General features: G+C 47.6%; 1 protein-coding gene across 1 annotated transcript in view; it reads right to left on the bottom strand.

Annotated features, from left to right (window-relative positions):
• Nucleotides 1–2,833: 2,833 nt before the first annotated feature.
• The window catches only part of AHCYL1 (adenosylhomocysteinase like 1), a 35,380-nt gene continuing 25,340 nt past the window's right edge, over nucleotides 2,834–12,873 (bottom strand). Inside the window, exons 10-17 of the mRNA XM_032795601.2 lie at nucleotides 12,720–12,808; nucleotides 12,093–12,163; nucleotides 11,126–11,220; nucleotides 10,823–10,921; nucleotides 9,912–9,980; nucleotides 8,662–8,740; nucleotides 5,655–5,775; nucleotides 2,834–5,259 (exon numbers count right to left, since the gene is read on the bottom strand). Of these exons, the coding sequence (XP_032651492.1) occupies nucleotides 5,253–5,259; nucleotides 5,655–5,775; nucleotides 8,662–8,740; nucleotides 9,912–9,980; nucleotides 10,823–10,921; nucleotides 11,126–11,220; nucleotides 12,093–12,163; nucleotides 12,720–12,808 (630 nt within the window). The 3' untranslated portion in view covers nucleotides 2,834–5,252. The remainder of the gene's footprint in view (nucleotides 5,260–5,654; nucleotides 5,776–8,661; nucleotides 8,741–9,911; nucleotides 9,981–10,822; nucleotides 10,922–11,125; nucleotides 11,221–12,092; nucleotides 12,164–12,719; nucleotides 12,809–12,873) is intronic.

Genomic DNA, 12,873 nt, shown 5'->3' on the forward strand with positions numbered 1-12,873 from the left:
TGCAGACTAGAACAACAGTGCTTTCACGTGAGGGACCAGGAGTCCGCCCAGAGAGCAACGGCTGAAGATTCTGGAGCTACCTCAGGTAAGTGACGGGAGAATCAAACCCGTTGACTTCAGACCACTGCTTCCTCTTGGTCGGTAATGACACCACTTAACCTTGAGGGACCTCACAGACACAGTTTAAGGTAGGAGATAGCTGTGGGTGGAATTTGTTTTCCTTGGCACCAATTCTACTCTTCCCCCCAGCTTTTAAACACCTTTGATCACCCTCCAAAAAAGTTGACATGACCACGATTTTCCTCCCTCTCCCTTTTCCCAGGCATCAGCTACATTTGTTCATGCCAGTGAGGTTGGAGGTGGCTTTCATACCATACAGCTTCCCAAGAGCCTTGGGAAGGGAATCATTAATGACATTAAGACGAGGCTGCCCACCAGTCATTGCATCACCCAGCCACTTCCCCTCACATACACTGCACTGTAAGGGGGTTTATTGTTACCTTTTGGTTAGATTGATGCTTTCCAGATGATGATCCACACGGGTAAAGCATCCATGCCTCTGGACACTTGAGGGTAGTTACAGCTCACTCCAGAATTCTTTCAGGCTTTCCAGAGGCCTATTTTGAACCAAGCCCACAGCCATAGTTCCCTCTCCACATGCCGGGGGGCAGCTGCTGCACTGCCTGTGCACGGGGGATGCTGCTTTAGTTCATTCAATACTAGGTGTGCTGATCACCCCCAAATTCCCAGTGCCTCTCTCTAGAGCAGCAGCGGTGTCTATAGTGTCTATTTACACCTCTGCACATTTATTTGTTCCCTCTATCGGTTTATGCAGCGCTGATTCTGAATGGATCATTTACCAGGACTGAACAGGAGCAGGTCTGTTACCTCAGCGCCAGGAGCACTCAGACCTAGTATAGCCACTGGAAAGGTACAAAGCCGCTGTGTTAGCCTGTGTTATAGCACGGCACTAGCCTGCCCAGGTCCTCAGTCTCCAGGTAGTCAGGTGCTAGGGCTCTGTTGCCTGCTTGGCTGAGGCACTCCTGTGAGGAGTGGTAGGCTGGGAACTCAAGGGAAGGGAGTTCCTTTTCCTTTATTTATTCAATCATTTCTACAAGCTCCATTTCATTTATTGTCCTAAGTGCCCCTCTGGCTCGAGATACTCTGGGCTCCTGCAACAGGCCTGGGCCAGGCTCAGAGTAAGGATGTTCTCTGGGCCCCTCCACTTCACTTCTACTTGTCAGTATCATTATTCTTGTTTTACAGATGGGGCAACTGAGACACAAAAAAAACACAGAAAGGGGAAGTGACTTGCCCAGGGTCACCAGCAGGCCAGTGGCAGAGCTGGGATTAAAACTAAGGTCTTGAGTCCCCTCCAGTTGAAGTAATTTCCTGTGTAACGTTTAACCCCTGCCAACCATGTGTCTGATCAACCCAGTGACGTAGTCCTAGGAGAGGGGAACTCTAATTGCACTGCATTGGTTTGGAGCAATGGCAGAGGGGGTAGGAATGTCTACTCACTACAGGAAGCAGCTTTGCACATGAACGCAAGGCAGCTTTGCACAGGAACAATAGGCAGTTGCAACAGCAAAAGATTCAGGTGCAGACAGGACTTTAAGGGGTTGCCTTAAGTGCTCCATCTATAAGCAGCCCTGGTTTAGTTTGATAGTTTTAGAGGACACATGCATAGCTGAAGTTAACATTTTAAAGCCTAAACTCCTACCCTCTTTACAAAGTTGCTTTAGGATGCCCATATTTTCATCATGGAAAATAAGCATAGAACCAGTAAGCCAGACTGTTAGATATCTACCTTGGGATAGTACAGTCTGAACCTGTTAACACGTTAACATTGTCTATGCACAGATTAGTGCTTTACAGCAGGTAAAAGTTATCCCTGCTGTACAGCAGGTAAACTGAGGCACACTAAGTACCAGAGCCAGGAATACAAACCAGATCACGCATCCCACTTTTTCTCCCCTAGCACATTGCCCCTCTGTACATTGCTCTTAGGCAAAAGGGGTCCAGGGAGTTGGTTAGCTTTGCAGATTAATTTGAACCGTTCTATGTAAAACAAGACCAGGGAGAAAGGAAGTTTTGAGATTTTGAACCCATTGTCTTCAGGGAGACCAAAACGAGGGACTGATTAGTACCTCAGCATCTCAGAGCCATACCGAAAGCAGCAGAGCAGAAAGGACCCCAGGGAAGTTCAGGGAGACTGTTCATCAGCGATGGTCCATAGAAAGTGACAGCTCAACCCTCACCCATGTGACAGTACTGCAAAGCCCTGGGCCTTCAGGCATCTCAAGACAGATCTGAAAGTTGTCCCTTTAAATACAAAACCAGATGGCAGTGGGTCAAAGGCAGAGCTAAACAGCAGATTCCTTGGCGGGAGAGGGGGAGAAGATGACAACCCCAAAGGGAGGCTGGTTTTAATTTGCTGGCCATGGTATGAGCCCAATACACAGGATGTTAAAAATCCTTATGTGGGATTGTAACAAAGCCCAATGTCAGATCCTCTCTCACTGGTGCTAATCTACATACACAGAAGAGTTCCACGGTGTTTTCATGAATCTAGCAACTGTCGAGGGAGAGATTTTTAGGTCTATGGGTGACGAGCTTGCAACTTCAAGGACATGACCAGTTAATTACTGCAGTCATGTGCCACCATCTAAGGTGTCATAAGTGAGGTGCAACACAATTTGTTTGTATGGTCTATGATTTTAAGTAGACAAGTAGCTCTGTTCTTGTGCCTTAGGAAATAATAGTAACTGATTCACTGATCTGAAGGCCACCATGTTAGATCTTTAAACAAAACCTCACAAGGCAAGAGAAGTGTTTCTCTAATTATTTTTTAATTAGACTTTAACGATTTATTGCTCATCTGCAAGGATTAATATTGCATCCATTAAAAATCATTCATATACAAAATAAACCTATCCCACCCGGATTGGTGCTAACATGCTCCCTCTGACAGAATCAAGGCTTCTCTAGGCATAAGACCAAATGTTCCCCTGTGTCCTTTTCGTTACATGGCTTATACAGAGATGGAGCCCTTAAGCTATTCCTATTGACACTGTAACACTGAGATGGACAAATGGAACAGAGGGGCCCCTCCTGACAGTCATGACAGAAAACATTTAGGATGGTACATAGGACACTGTTTGGCTTAGCATGGGAGAACCAGGCCTGCTCTGGGATACTAGAACTTCTGTGCGAGCAGGAAGTGCAGAGGGAGAAAAAGCCGAGAGTTGTGGCATGGGGCAAACCCCCTGGACTAGAGCAATGATTGAGTGGGAGCTTCCCTGTGCTCCTGGCCACGTCCTCTTCCCTGAGCAAGGAAAGGAGAGCAGGGCCTCCAAAGGATCCTGGGCTCATCACTCCAAACCCAGCTGCATCTTGCTGGAAATTCAGGTTATGAGGGGCAGAGGGGGGTACATGGGCGGACTCGGTAAGGTCATTGGGAACCAGCCCTGGCAGTCTGAGTCAGCCCAATGCAGCAGTGAGTCAATGAGAAATCAAGAATCTATCTAGGAGAGGGGGAAAGAAAGAAGATGATCAAGGAGCTGGGCAAGGTTGTGAAGAAGAACATGGAGGAATAAGGGGGAATTATTGGAAGTGCTGCAAGGTTTGAGGGATGAAATCTTAATCCCACCCGTTCTCCTCAGCAAGGAGCTGTTCGCTCCCAGAGAGGGATAGCAGCCGGGGTTGCCCATAAACAAACACACGGAGGTTCCTCAGAGGTGGTGCTAGGAATGAATCTTGTGTACTTGGGCGAGGGGGGCGAGGGAGCACAAGGTTGGCAGTTAAGGGTGTTTGCTATGCCCAACTGCAGCATCTCGATTGTCTTTGTACCTGTACATTCGTGAAGTGCTGGGCTGATGCCATACACTCAGCAGAAACATCCTTGTTAGCTGGAGCTGAGCCTTTAGGCCGCTGCAGCTCAAACTCCTTCCCTTTTACATGTCACTGAGCAATGAATTGGAATCTGGATTGTTGTGCTGTGATCTTTGTTGAGCAAGCCTGGAACACAGGCCTGAAAACCATAGGGCATCAGGCCCTTCCATAGTGAGACCATAACATGGGGAACCAGATGAAATAAGACAACCTGCCAACTTCTGGGCTGGGGAAGGAAGAGGTGATTGGCTGAACACTTTAGAAGACAGCAGTGCAGCTAGCCAGGGATTCCACCTCCAAGAGTCATTGGCTCTGAGCGGAGCTAAGTGCTTTACAGAATGGTCCACTGACTGGAGGATTTTGATTTCAACAGGAGAGCTTGCCATTAAAGCGGATGGAAAAGTTGCTATGTCATCAGAACATCCCCTGCACTCTACACATTAAGGGGACGGGAACAGAAAGGGTCATCTGTGTTCAACACACTTGTGCTCAGAAGCCTGGAGGAGTTCACAGGAGGTGCCATACATTGGCCCCTCTCTGGCCAGGCCTGCCCATGGCTAAACAGGCTGCAGCATGCTCTCTGCTGCCCAACTATGCCACAGTGTTTCCACTTAGAAACACTTTCTCCTTTAAAATAACGTGTTAGAATCGAAAATAAAGAAAAATGGTCTGAAGTTAAATAAGATGCAGTTTAAAACCTAGGAGAGACAAGGAGTCTGATGGGTAGGTGATCCCCATTCAAATTTAGATTAGCACCCTGAAAAAGACTAGTTAACACCCACCTGGGCTTATCCTTAACCTGGCACCATACCACCATCCCAAGTTCACATAGGAAACCCGGTCTGGGGTCACACACCTTTACACTAACTGACCACTAGGTGCCACTCTGCTCCAACACAAGGATAGGTGCATTGATCTAGCAGCTAAAAACTGGGCTCATTAAGGCAATTTAGAAGTTGCAGATAATTCCGCACAGAAAAAAAACAGTACAGCATCTCAGTGTTTGCAAATATCCCAACGAAGACTAAGGTGCACTGGAAAGGTAAAAAACCACTGTGGGAATGAATTGCCCTTCATAGTCAGGAAAGGAAACCCTTCCCATCTGTGAAAGCCTGAAACCCCACGGCCAGGTTTCAGTCATAAAGCAGTAAGCAAGTCCCAGATTGTCTGCCAAGATCAGACGTACAGAGAGACGCGATCACGTGAAAATGTAAAACAATGAAGTGACATTAAAATCAGACAGATAAAAGAAAAACAGCTTTTAAAAAAAGAAAAGAATAAAACAAAATAAAATGATCTTTAAAAATAATTTCTCTAAAGTTGTCTCGTGTGGTCTGGTCCTTCAGTGTTATGGTCCATCAGTATCTGAAACACAAGGAAAGGAGACCAGAATCAGGCAACAGGTATCATACTAGAAGCCACACCATCGATGAGACATCTGGCATCTTCAGAGAGCAGCCATCATCTCTATGTATCTGGAAGTACTTGCCCCTGTCCTGTGCAGTGTGTTCCCCACCCTGCCAAACACTAGCTGTACTCACAGTCTGGTTGACTATCATCCAACCCAGAACTACCTAAGCAGAGAGCTGGTCCATGGTCCCAACCACCTAGATGGCATTACCCTGCCCCGACAAGCAGCACGATAGCTCCACACCCACATGCCACTGCAATAAAGAGGCACAACCCATGCTGCTACTGCTGGAAGAGGCCTAAGATGGTACCAGAATATGGATTCTTTATCCCCCTCACACAGATCTGACCTGTAATAGTTGGGTTTGAAAGGCCCATTTTTGTTGAGTCCCAGGTATTTCGCTTGATCATCTGTTAGTTCTGTCAGATGGGCGTCAAACGAAGGCAGGTGCAAGCTGGCAACATATTCATCTGGGAAAAGTAAAGATGAAGCCATAGGCAATTGAGTTTGGTGGCCCTACACACGGGTGCACATTCAACAGTACCAACAAACACACACATGACCCATGGTAAGTCACGTCACTTAATGCGCGACTGGAAGGCACTCGATACTACAGTGATGGGCAAGGTATAAGACCCTAGAGAGAACAGATGGGATTAGACTTCAGGATAAGGCCAGTGTAAAATCTAATGAGGAGTTCAGAGGTGCAATTAAATTTAAGGCCAAGGTATATCCTAGCAGGGCAGGTCTTAGGCTAGGAGAAAATGGCACAGATTTTAATAACTTGTTCACTGATTCCCAGTGTAATGAATTCAGGAAAAAATAGTGTATTCAAGTGATTGTGTCCACAGCTCAAGTAATTTTAGAAGCTAACTTTTCAGCTCTTCAATGTTAGCATGGAGCAAGCTCTACCCCACCTGCAAAATATATCTAATATTAATGCAATGGGGTAAACAGGGTAGGCTTGAATCGAAAAAAAGAATGCACATTTCATACAGAAAGCATCTGCAGCTATATTATTATTAACCACGTTCATTATGGTAGTACCTGTCCAATGTGCTAGGCACTGTACAAACAGAGTAACAGACAATCAATCCCTGCCTGCAGAGCTTACAATCTAGACATGACAGATGGAAGGGCAGGGGAGAGGGATATAAACAGACAAGCAGACTGAGCTCTGAAAACTACAAGGGCTCTCGGTCCTCATCTTTCAGGATAAAAGCATCACCAGTGTAAGGTCAGGAAGTAACTGCTCCATGGAGTGATGCTTCAACTACAGGAGTTTTATGCCTTCCTCTGAGGGGGCCAGCACTGGACACTGCCAGATTAGATTGATCAACGGAGTGTTCCAGCATGGCAGACCCTGTGCTCTAAGTGATACAATAAACTAACAGCTCTGAAAAGCCGTATCACCACTCAGAGTTAATATGCATGTGATGGGGTGGACTAGGCCCAAAGGCCCCAGCTGGAGGTCTCAGGTTCCTGCCACACCCATCCCTGGAAAGGAGCAGTGAGAGGTCCTCCAAGCAGCCTAGAGTGGTTGCAAGGAAGCAACTAATCAGATGGGCTGCTGGAACAGCCAATCAGCGGCCAGGAGGACCATACAAAAAGGAGCTACAGAGGCCAGAACCAAACATAGGACCTCACTAGAGCTGGAGGAGCATGGATGATGTGGCTGGCTGAAGGAAGTGGAACATAATAGACAGCCCAGTGCTAGAAGGGATAGAGGGAGCATGCGAGAGCTCCTGGCTGACTACTGGGCCTGAGCTTAAAAGACCCCTGAGCTAAGGGTAAGACACTGGTGAAGGCCGGGGCCCGGAATAGTGGGAGGGCCCAGGTCCCCCTACAGGCCACTGGAGAAGGGCCTACAATTAGACAGCAGTAAACCTCCAGAAGGGGACTGAACTGTCAGGAGACCCAGCTGAAGACTGGGGCCAAAACAGACTAAGAGGGCAAAACCATTGCCTGCAGCGAGGAAGCTTGGGGAGGGGTGGGGGACACAGCCTGAAGGCAAGGTTAGGACTAGTTTAAAGACCACAGACACATTCAGCCAGAGGGGGGCATTCACAGGGTGCAACCCCATTACAATGCATTAGAGGAATAAGTGGGTATTTAAATGACTGATCAGGGCAATTACAGGTCACTCGGGAAATTATGTATTTAGCCAAGCCTCAAGTGTGCCTAGAAACGCCACTTAGTGGCAAATGTTTCTTCAGTAGTCATCTCTTGCACTTTCCACTTGTGTCGTTACTTGAGGACACCAATCCCACAAGTGGGAACTGCACATAGGCCCTGGAAGAATTGTTTTTAAAGAGACTATTCTTCTGGGTTTATGTTAATATGGTAAGTGTTGATCGAACACATTCACGCTGGCTGACGCATCGAAACTGCAAGTTCAGGGGAGAACTATAGCCTCAAGTCATTCTGCTCTGTCCAGAGCAGCTCACTCACTTCCACTACCACACCTTAAGCCGATGTGAAAGGCAGCCTGACCTTGGAATCACCTACAGTTTACTGCTAAGAGTCTCAGCTTCAATATTTAAAAGCATCTTGTTGACTCTCCCACTCGGTCGGAAGAACAATCAGACAGGGCATCTAGCTTAAAGAACTGCTAGGTAGGAACAAGCAGTCACTAGCTTTTTGGGTTTCAGGAAAAGGTTTGGGTGTGAAAGGCAACAGGTCCAATCCAAGTGGTTACACAAAACAGCCAACTCACTGACAGTGCATATGCATCACCCCAAACTTCTTGCCTCCTGCAATCCCTGCCGAACAATCATGCACAGTTAGCTTGCATAAATTGCTCCTTATAGGAACAGTAAACGTGGACCAGAGATCTCTGCAGAGTTTGGTGAGACTGTGATTTCTCTAACACAGTGGCTGTCAACCTTTCCAGACTACTGTACCCCTTTCAGGAGTCTGATTTGTCTTGTCTAGTAGCCCAAGTTTCATCTCACTTAAAAACTACTTGCTTACAAAATCAGCCATAAAAAACTAAAAAAGTGTCACAGCAGGTGACTACTGAAAAATTTCTTATTTTTACTGTATGATTATACAATAAATCAGCTGGAATATAAATATTGTATTTACATTTCAGTGTACACTATACAGAGCAGTATAAGCAAGTCACGGTCTGTATGAAATTTTAGTTTGTACTGACTTTGGAAGTGCTTTCTGTGTAGCCGGTTGTAAAACCATGCAAATATCTAGATGAGTTGATGCACTTCCTGGAAAACCTCTACATACCCCTGGGTGAGAACCACTGCTCTAACAGCTTTGCTGGCCCTGATCGGATCTCTCTACAGCCCTGTTGGTTGGGGACCACTTCAACCCAGGGCTCAAGTAATTCGTTTACTCACCCATCTTTTTAGGGAGCAGGTACACGTCTTGCTTGTAACGTCCCTCGGGAGCGTTGTAGAGCTCAATCAGAGCTAGAGCCTGCAGAGATCAGAAAGGACAGGTCAGTCACCAGTACAGAGCTCACCAACAGCATGGAGCCAGAGAACAGCTGACCAGAGGCCAGATCACGACACGTGTGGATGTTGTGATACTGATGACATGCAAGCACACAAGAATAGCCATACACAATGCAGGACAGTGAGGTCCAAGGTCTAGCTTTTGTAAAAACCCTCTACAATATTATCCCTGATAAGTGTTTCCCTTTGGAAGATAACCTCCCCTCCTTGCCATGTGATTCAGATACTGCACGATCCCATCCCTGGTGCTGGAGAACCAGAGAGAAATTGACCAGCATGTTTTCAGTGCCCCCAACTGAATGCTAGGTAAAAATACAGCCCTCGGACATGGTGGAAAAGTAAATCAGTGCTAAAAGTATCTTTTGTAAAAATGTAAGACTGTCAGTAACAGGCAAGGAAATTCGTTTGAAATGGACATTCGTTTTAACCTGACAGTGTCCCTTCAAAAGAGAAATGACCAGTTCTGCAGCTGATATAAAGCTCCCTTGAAGTCACTAAAGCTCCACCAATTTACAGCAACTGGTCCAAAATGCTGGCGTTGTATGTGTTCCAACTGGCATGAAGTAACTCAGCATCAAGGATAAGGCGTGCAGCTACTGTAACACCAAAACTCCCTTCTGCAATGCCCATGGGTAGAGTTTCGTTTAAAACAAGTTTAACCATCTGCCACGTCTGGATTTCCCAGCGTATTGCATTCCCTGCATTTCTCTTAGATCGGGGCATGGACTGCCTTGATTTTGTGTATGGCAAAGAGCCGAACTCATAGCTGTATGTGTTTATAAGCCTGTTTACAGAGGCAGCCATGTGCCAAGAAACGCAAGGGGAGGTGTGATGGCTGTCCGTTTGAGGTGATATTGCTACCAAGGATGATGTAAATCATTTTAACCTCAGAGCCACAAAAACAGATTTGAGAATTTATTTGACCCAAAGAAAAGTTCAAAGAAATAAATGCTCTAACAGCTTTAAATGCAAACTCAAGTGGTTAAAATTTTGTATGTTACAGAAAGTGTCTCCTAATGCTCAGTGGTTATGTCGAACCCCAAGACTGCACAAGGCCCGGAAACACTAACGCCCACACCTCGAAAGACAGCAATGGGCAAGGCGGGCAGGTGTTGATGGTTCCAGTTACATACCTGAGTGGTGGCTGTGATAGACAGAACAAAGGTGGGAACTGTTGAACAGCTCAGATTGAGAAGACGACCCTAAAATGACAACAGGATGAAGACGCTGGGAACAATGAACTCATTACACTGGGGCAGCTTAGAGTTATGAAAATGGGGGGAATTTTTTTTTTTTTTTTTTTTTTTTTTTTACCTCCAATGCTTCAGATTCCCCCATTTAGTCGGGTTACTAGTTGATGAAGCCAAAAAGTCCAACCTTGTTACTGACCCCTCCCAGAGGTCCACACTCCATATCTAGTCTCACTCTCTGGGGCAGGGGCAGGTCATGCTCTCAGCTCAGCTATCCGAGAAGGTGAAGTATCCTGCTACCCCGGAGACCTTAACTTCCCACCCAAATGAGGGAGAGCAGTTCCTGTCCTTAGCTAAAGGTCAGAGAATCGGTGTGGTCCTGACAAAGGGAGAGACAGAGTCACAACAACTGTAAGGCCTGTGCTGTGCCCAGGAAGGTGGGAGTGACCAGCTGGAAAGGGAAGAGAAATGCAGTGTTTTGTAGCCATTGGGTCTTTCCCAAATCAAGACAGATATTGGGTCTGGCTTGCATGGATGGGCAAGAGCAAGCCAGCTAGTAACGGTGTTGCTGAGAGACCAGTATATATGAGGTAACCCTGCACCCCTTTGAAAAAAAATCAGACCAAGAAAGCTCTGTGACTGCAGTAGTCTGTGGTTACAGGGTCCCCCCAGGCTCAAAGACCTTCCCAGCCATGCAGGTTTCTCTGTAGTTACATCCCAATCTCAAACCAGTGCCCACAATGTTATCTCCTGGGCTGCAGACACTCTACGAACAGACACAGGACCACCTACAATGTGATGCTTTAGCCCAGTTGCTCGGCTGCAGCCTCTCTGGCCTGACTTCCAGGACATACCTCGGCCAGCAGGACCACCCGCTTGCCATCCGGCCAGATGACGTGGTCCACCTGTGAGCGGACGCGCTCCCAGGTCAGCTCCGGAGTACGGAGACTGGTCTATCAGGAGAGAAACAAGCGGGAGTCAGTTACCTGTGATCCCAGGCAAGTGGGTCCCAGTGGGAAGAAGGTAACCCAGGAGCATGGAGGATAGGACTGTCAGGAGTAGGTTGGTAGGCAGCCTGGGACTAGTCTGAGGTTAACAGTGAGCCAGGGGCTCGCTGCTGGAAAGGGTGATTGGACAGGTAAGTAGCAGAGACTCACCACATCAATTTCAGTGTTGGAATGGCCCATGTTACACACAATGCAGCTATTCTTCATTCGGTCCAAGTGTTCCCTGGTCACCACATTCTTATTTCCTATAGAGAAAGAGGGGGAAGCTAAGATGAGCCCAAACAGCTGTAACTTATGCCTCCCGATCCCTCTCTCTATGGCTGGTGCTGAAGATTTCTGCCCCAAAGCCAGGCGCAAGGTTCATAGGCTCTGCCACAACACAACAGCTGGTGCACTGGGCCCATATGCACTAGGGCAAGGCTGGCTGGAGTGCTTGGCAGCAGAGGGGTTATGCTTTCTGTTGATCAGAGGGCCATGGGTGTGGTCTCTGCACATGAGCTGGCTGTGGTATTGGGGAGATCAGTTCCTAGTGCCTCTTCCCAGGATGAGCTCCCTTTGGTGGCTGTGGAGGATGAGGTCACCCAGGCAGCAATGAGAACACAAAACGGCAAGAAAAAAGTCCACCCCCTACACTACAATGTCACCCTTCCCAAGGTAAGGGGGACAGCAGGTGGAGCTCACATTTTGACACCAACACAGCAGTGGATTGGATTTTTCCCTCACCCTCCACTCCAGTTTTCTCCCTTGTATGCCCATGACTGCCCTAGCTACGTTAAGTGCCTGAAGAGACCTGCTCAGGCATGATCAGCTCCTTCCACAAGCTAAACTAGAAGAGGAGCTGCTCTAGCTCCCCACATAGAGGGCAGGGAGTTTTGGGAGCCCAAGGTCACAAGTTCTACCCCCCATGTTGCATGTGCAATATTTTGACTGAGGTATCTAAGCACAGGAATCAGTACATCTTCCACACATAGTCACTGGAGCCCATCACCTACTTTCTGATGTGCGTGGAAAAGGGAAGTCCTATAGAGATTCCTGTTCTGAGTACACAGGCCCAGGAACAGTTCCATGGAGCCTGAAGCAAGCATCACCCTCCACCTTTCCCCCCAAATCTCCATACCTGTGCAGGTTATGACCACATCCACCTGGCGAATCACCTCATTGAGTTTCACCACCCGGAAGCCATCCATGCTGGTGAAAGGAAAAGGGCAGAGTGAGAAGACGGACCGTAACACCCCCGCCTGCCTGCACAGCACAGCCTGGAAAGGTGAAGCCAGGATGGAATGCAATGTAACGGAGTAGCTAAAAATCAACCCTGATCAGGTAACATCAGAATAGCAGGCTTCCCGCCCACAATGAGTGCAGTAAGTGCAAGATGGACAATGTGCAAAGGGGTGGTTGTGAATGCCATCGCTAGTGAGAGAGACCTGGGAGTGGGCACCCAACATGGCACAGAGCATTATAGAGTCCCATGCCATTCTTCTATCTTAGCTAATGTTAAGGAACCTAGGTCTCTAAGGCCAGTTGGATGTCCTGGGCCAAGGATACACATGCTCAAATGATGGAAGGTCTCCGAGAGACGTGTACTTTCTCATGAGACTAGCCCTGGGTTATGAGGTTCCGGGTGGAGGAAGGATTTTCCTGAGGAGCCTGACTTCAAGTCAGCCCTCCGATGAAGCTCAAAGACCAGACAGACAGTGAAAGGAACAGGTGCTCACTCAGCAGCATTTAACAGTTCATCTCTTACCAGGCTTGGAGAGCACAGATGGGGTCAATCTCTGTGATGTTGACTATGGCTCCGAGGGCTTTTAGAGCGGCGCAACATCCCTTCCCAACCTGAAATGCAATGAAGAGCATCCAGACACAGGACCCAGTAGGTCCCCATGGACGAGCTGCACCTG

This window comes from Chelonoidis abingdonii, chromosome 4 (genome assembly GCF_003597395.2).
Source record: "Chelonoidis abingdonii isolate Lonesome George chromosome 4, CheloAbing_2.0, whole genome shotgun sequence".
NCBI classification, from domain to species: domain Eukaryota; kingdom Metazoa; phylum Chordata; order Testudines; family Testudinidae; genus Chelonoidis; species Chelonoidis abingdonii.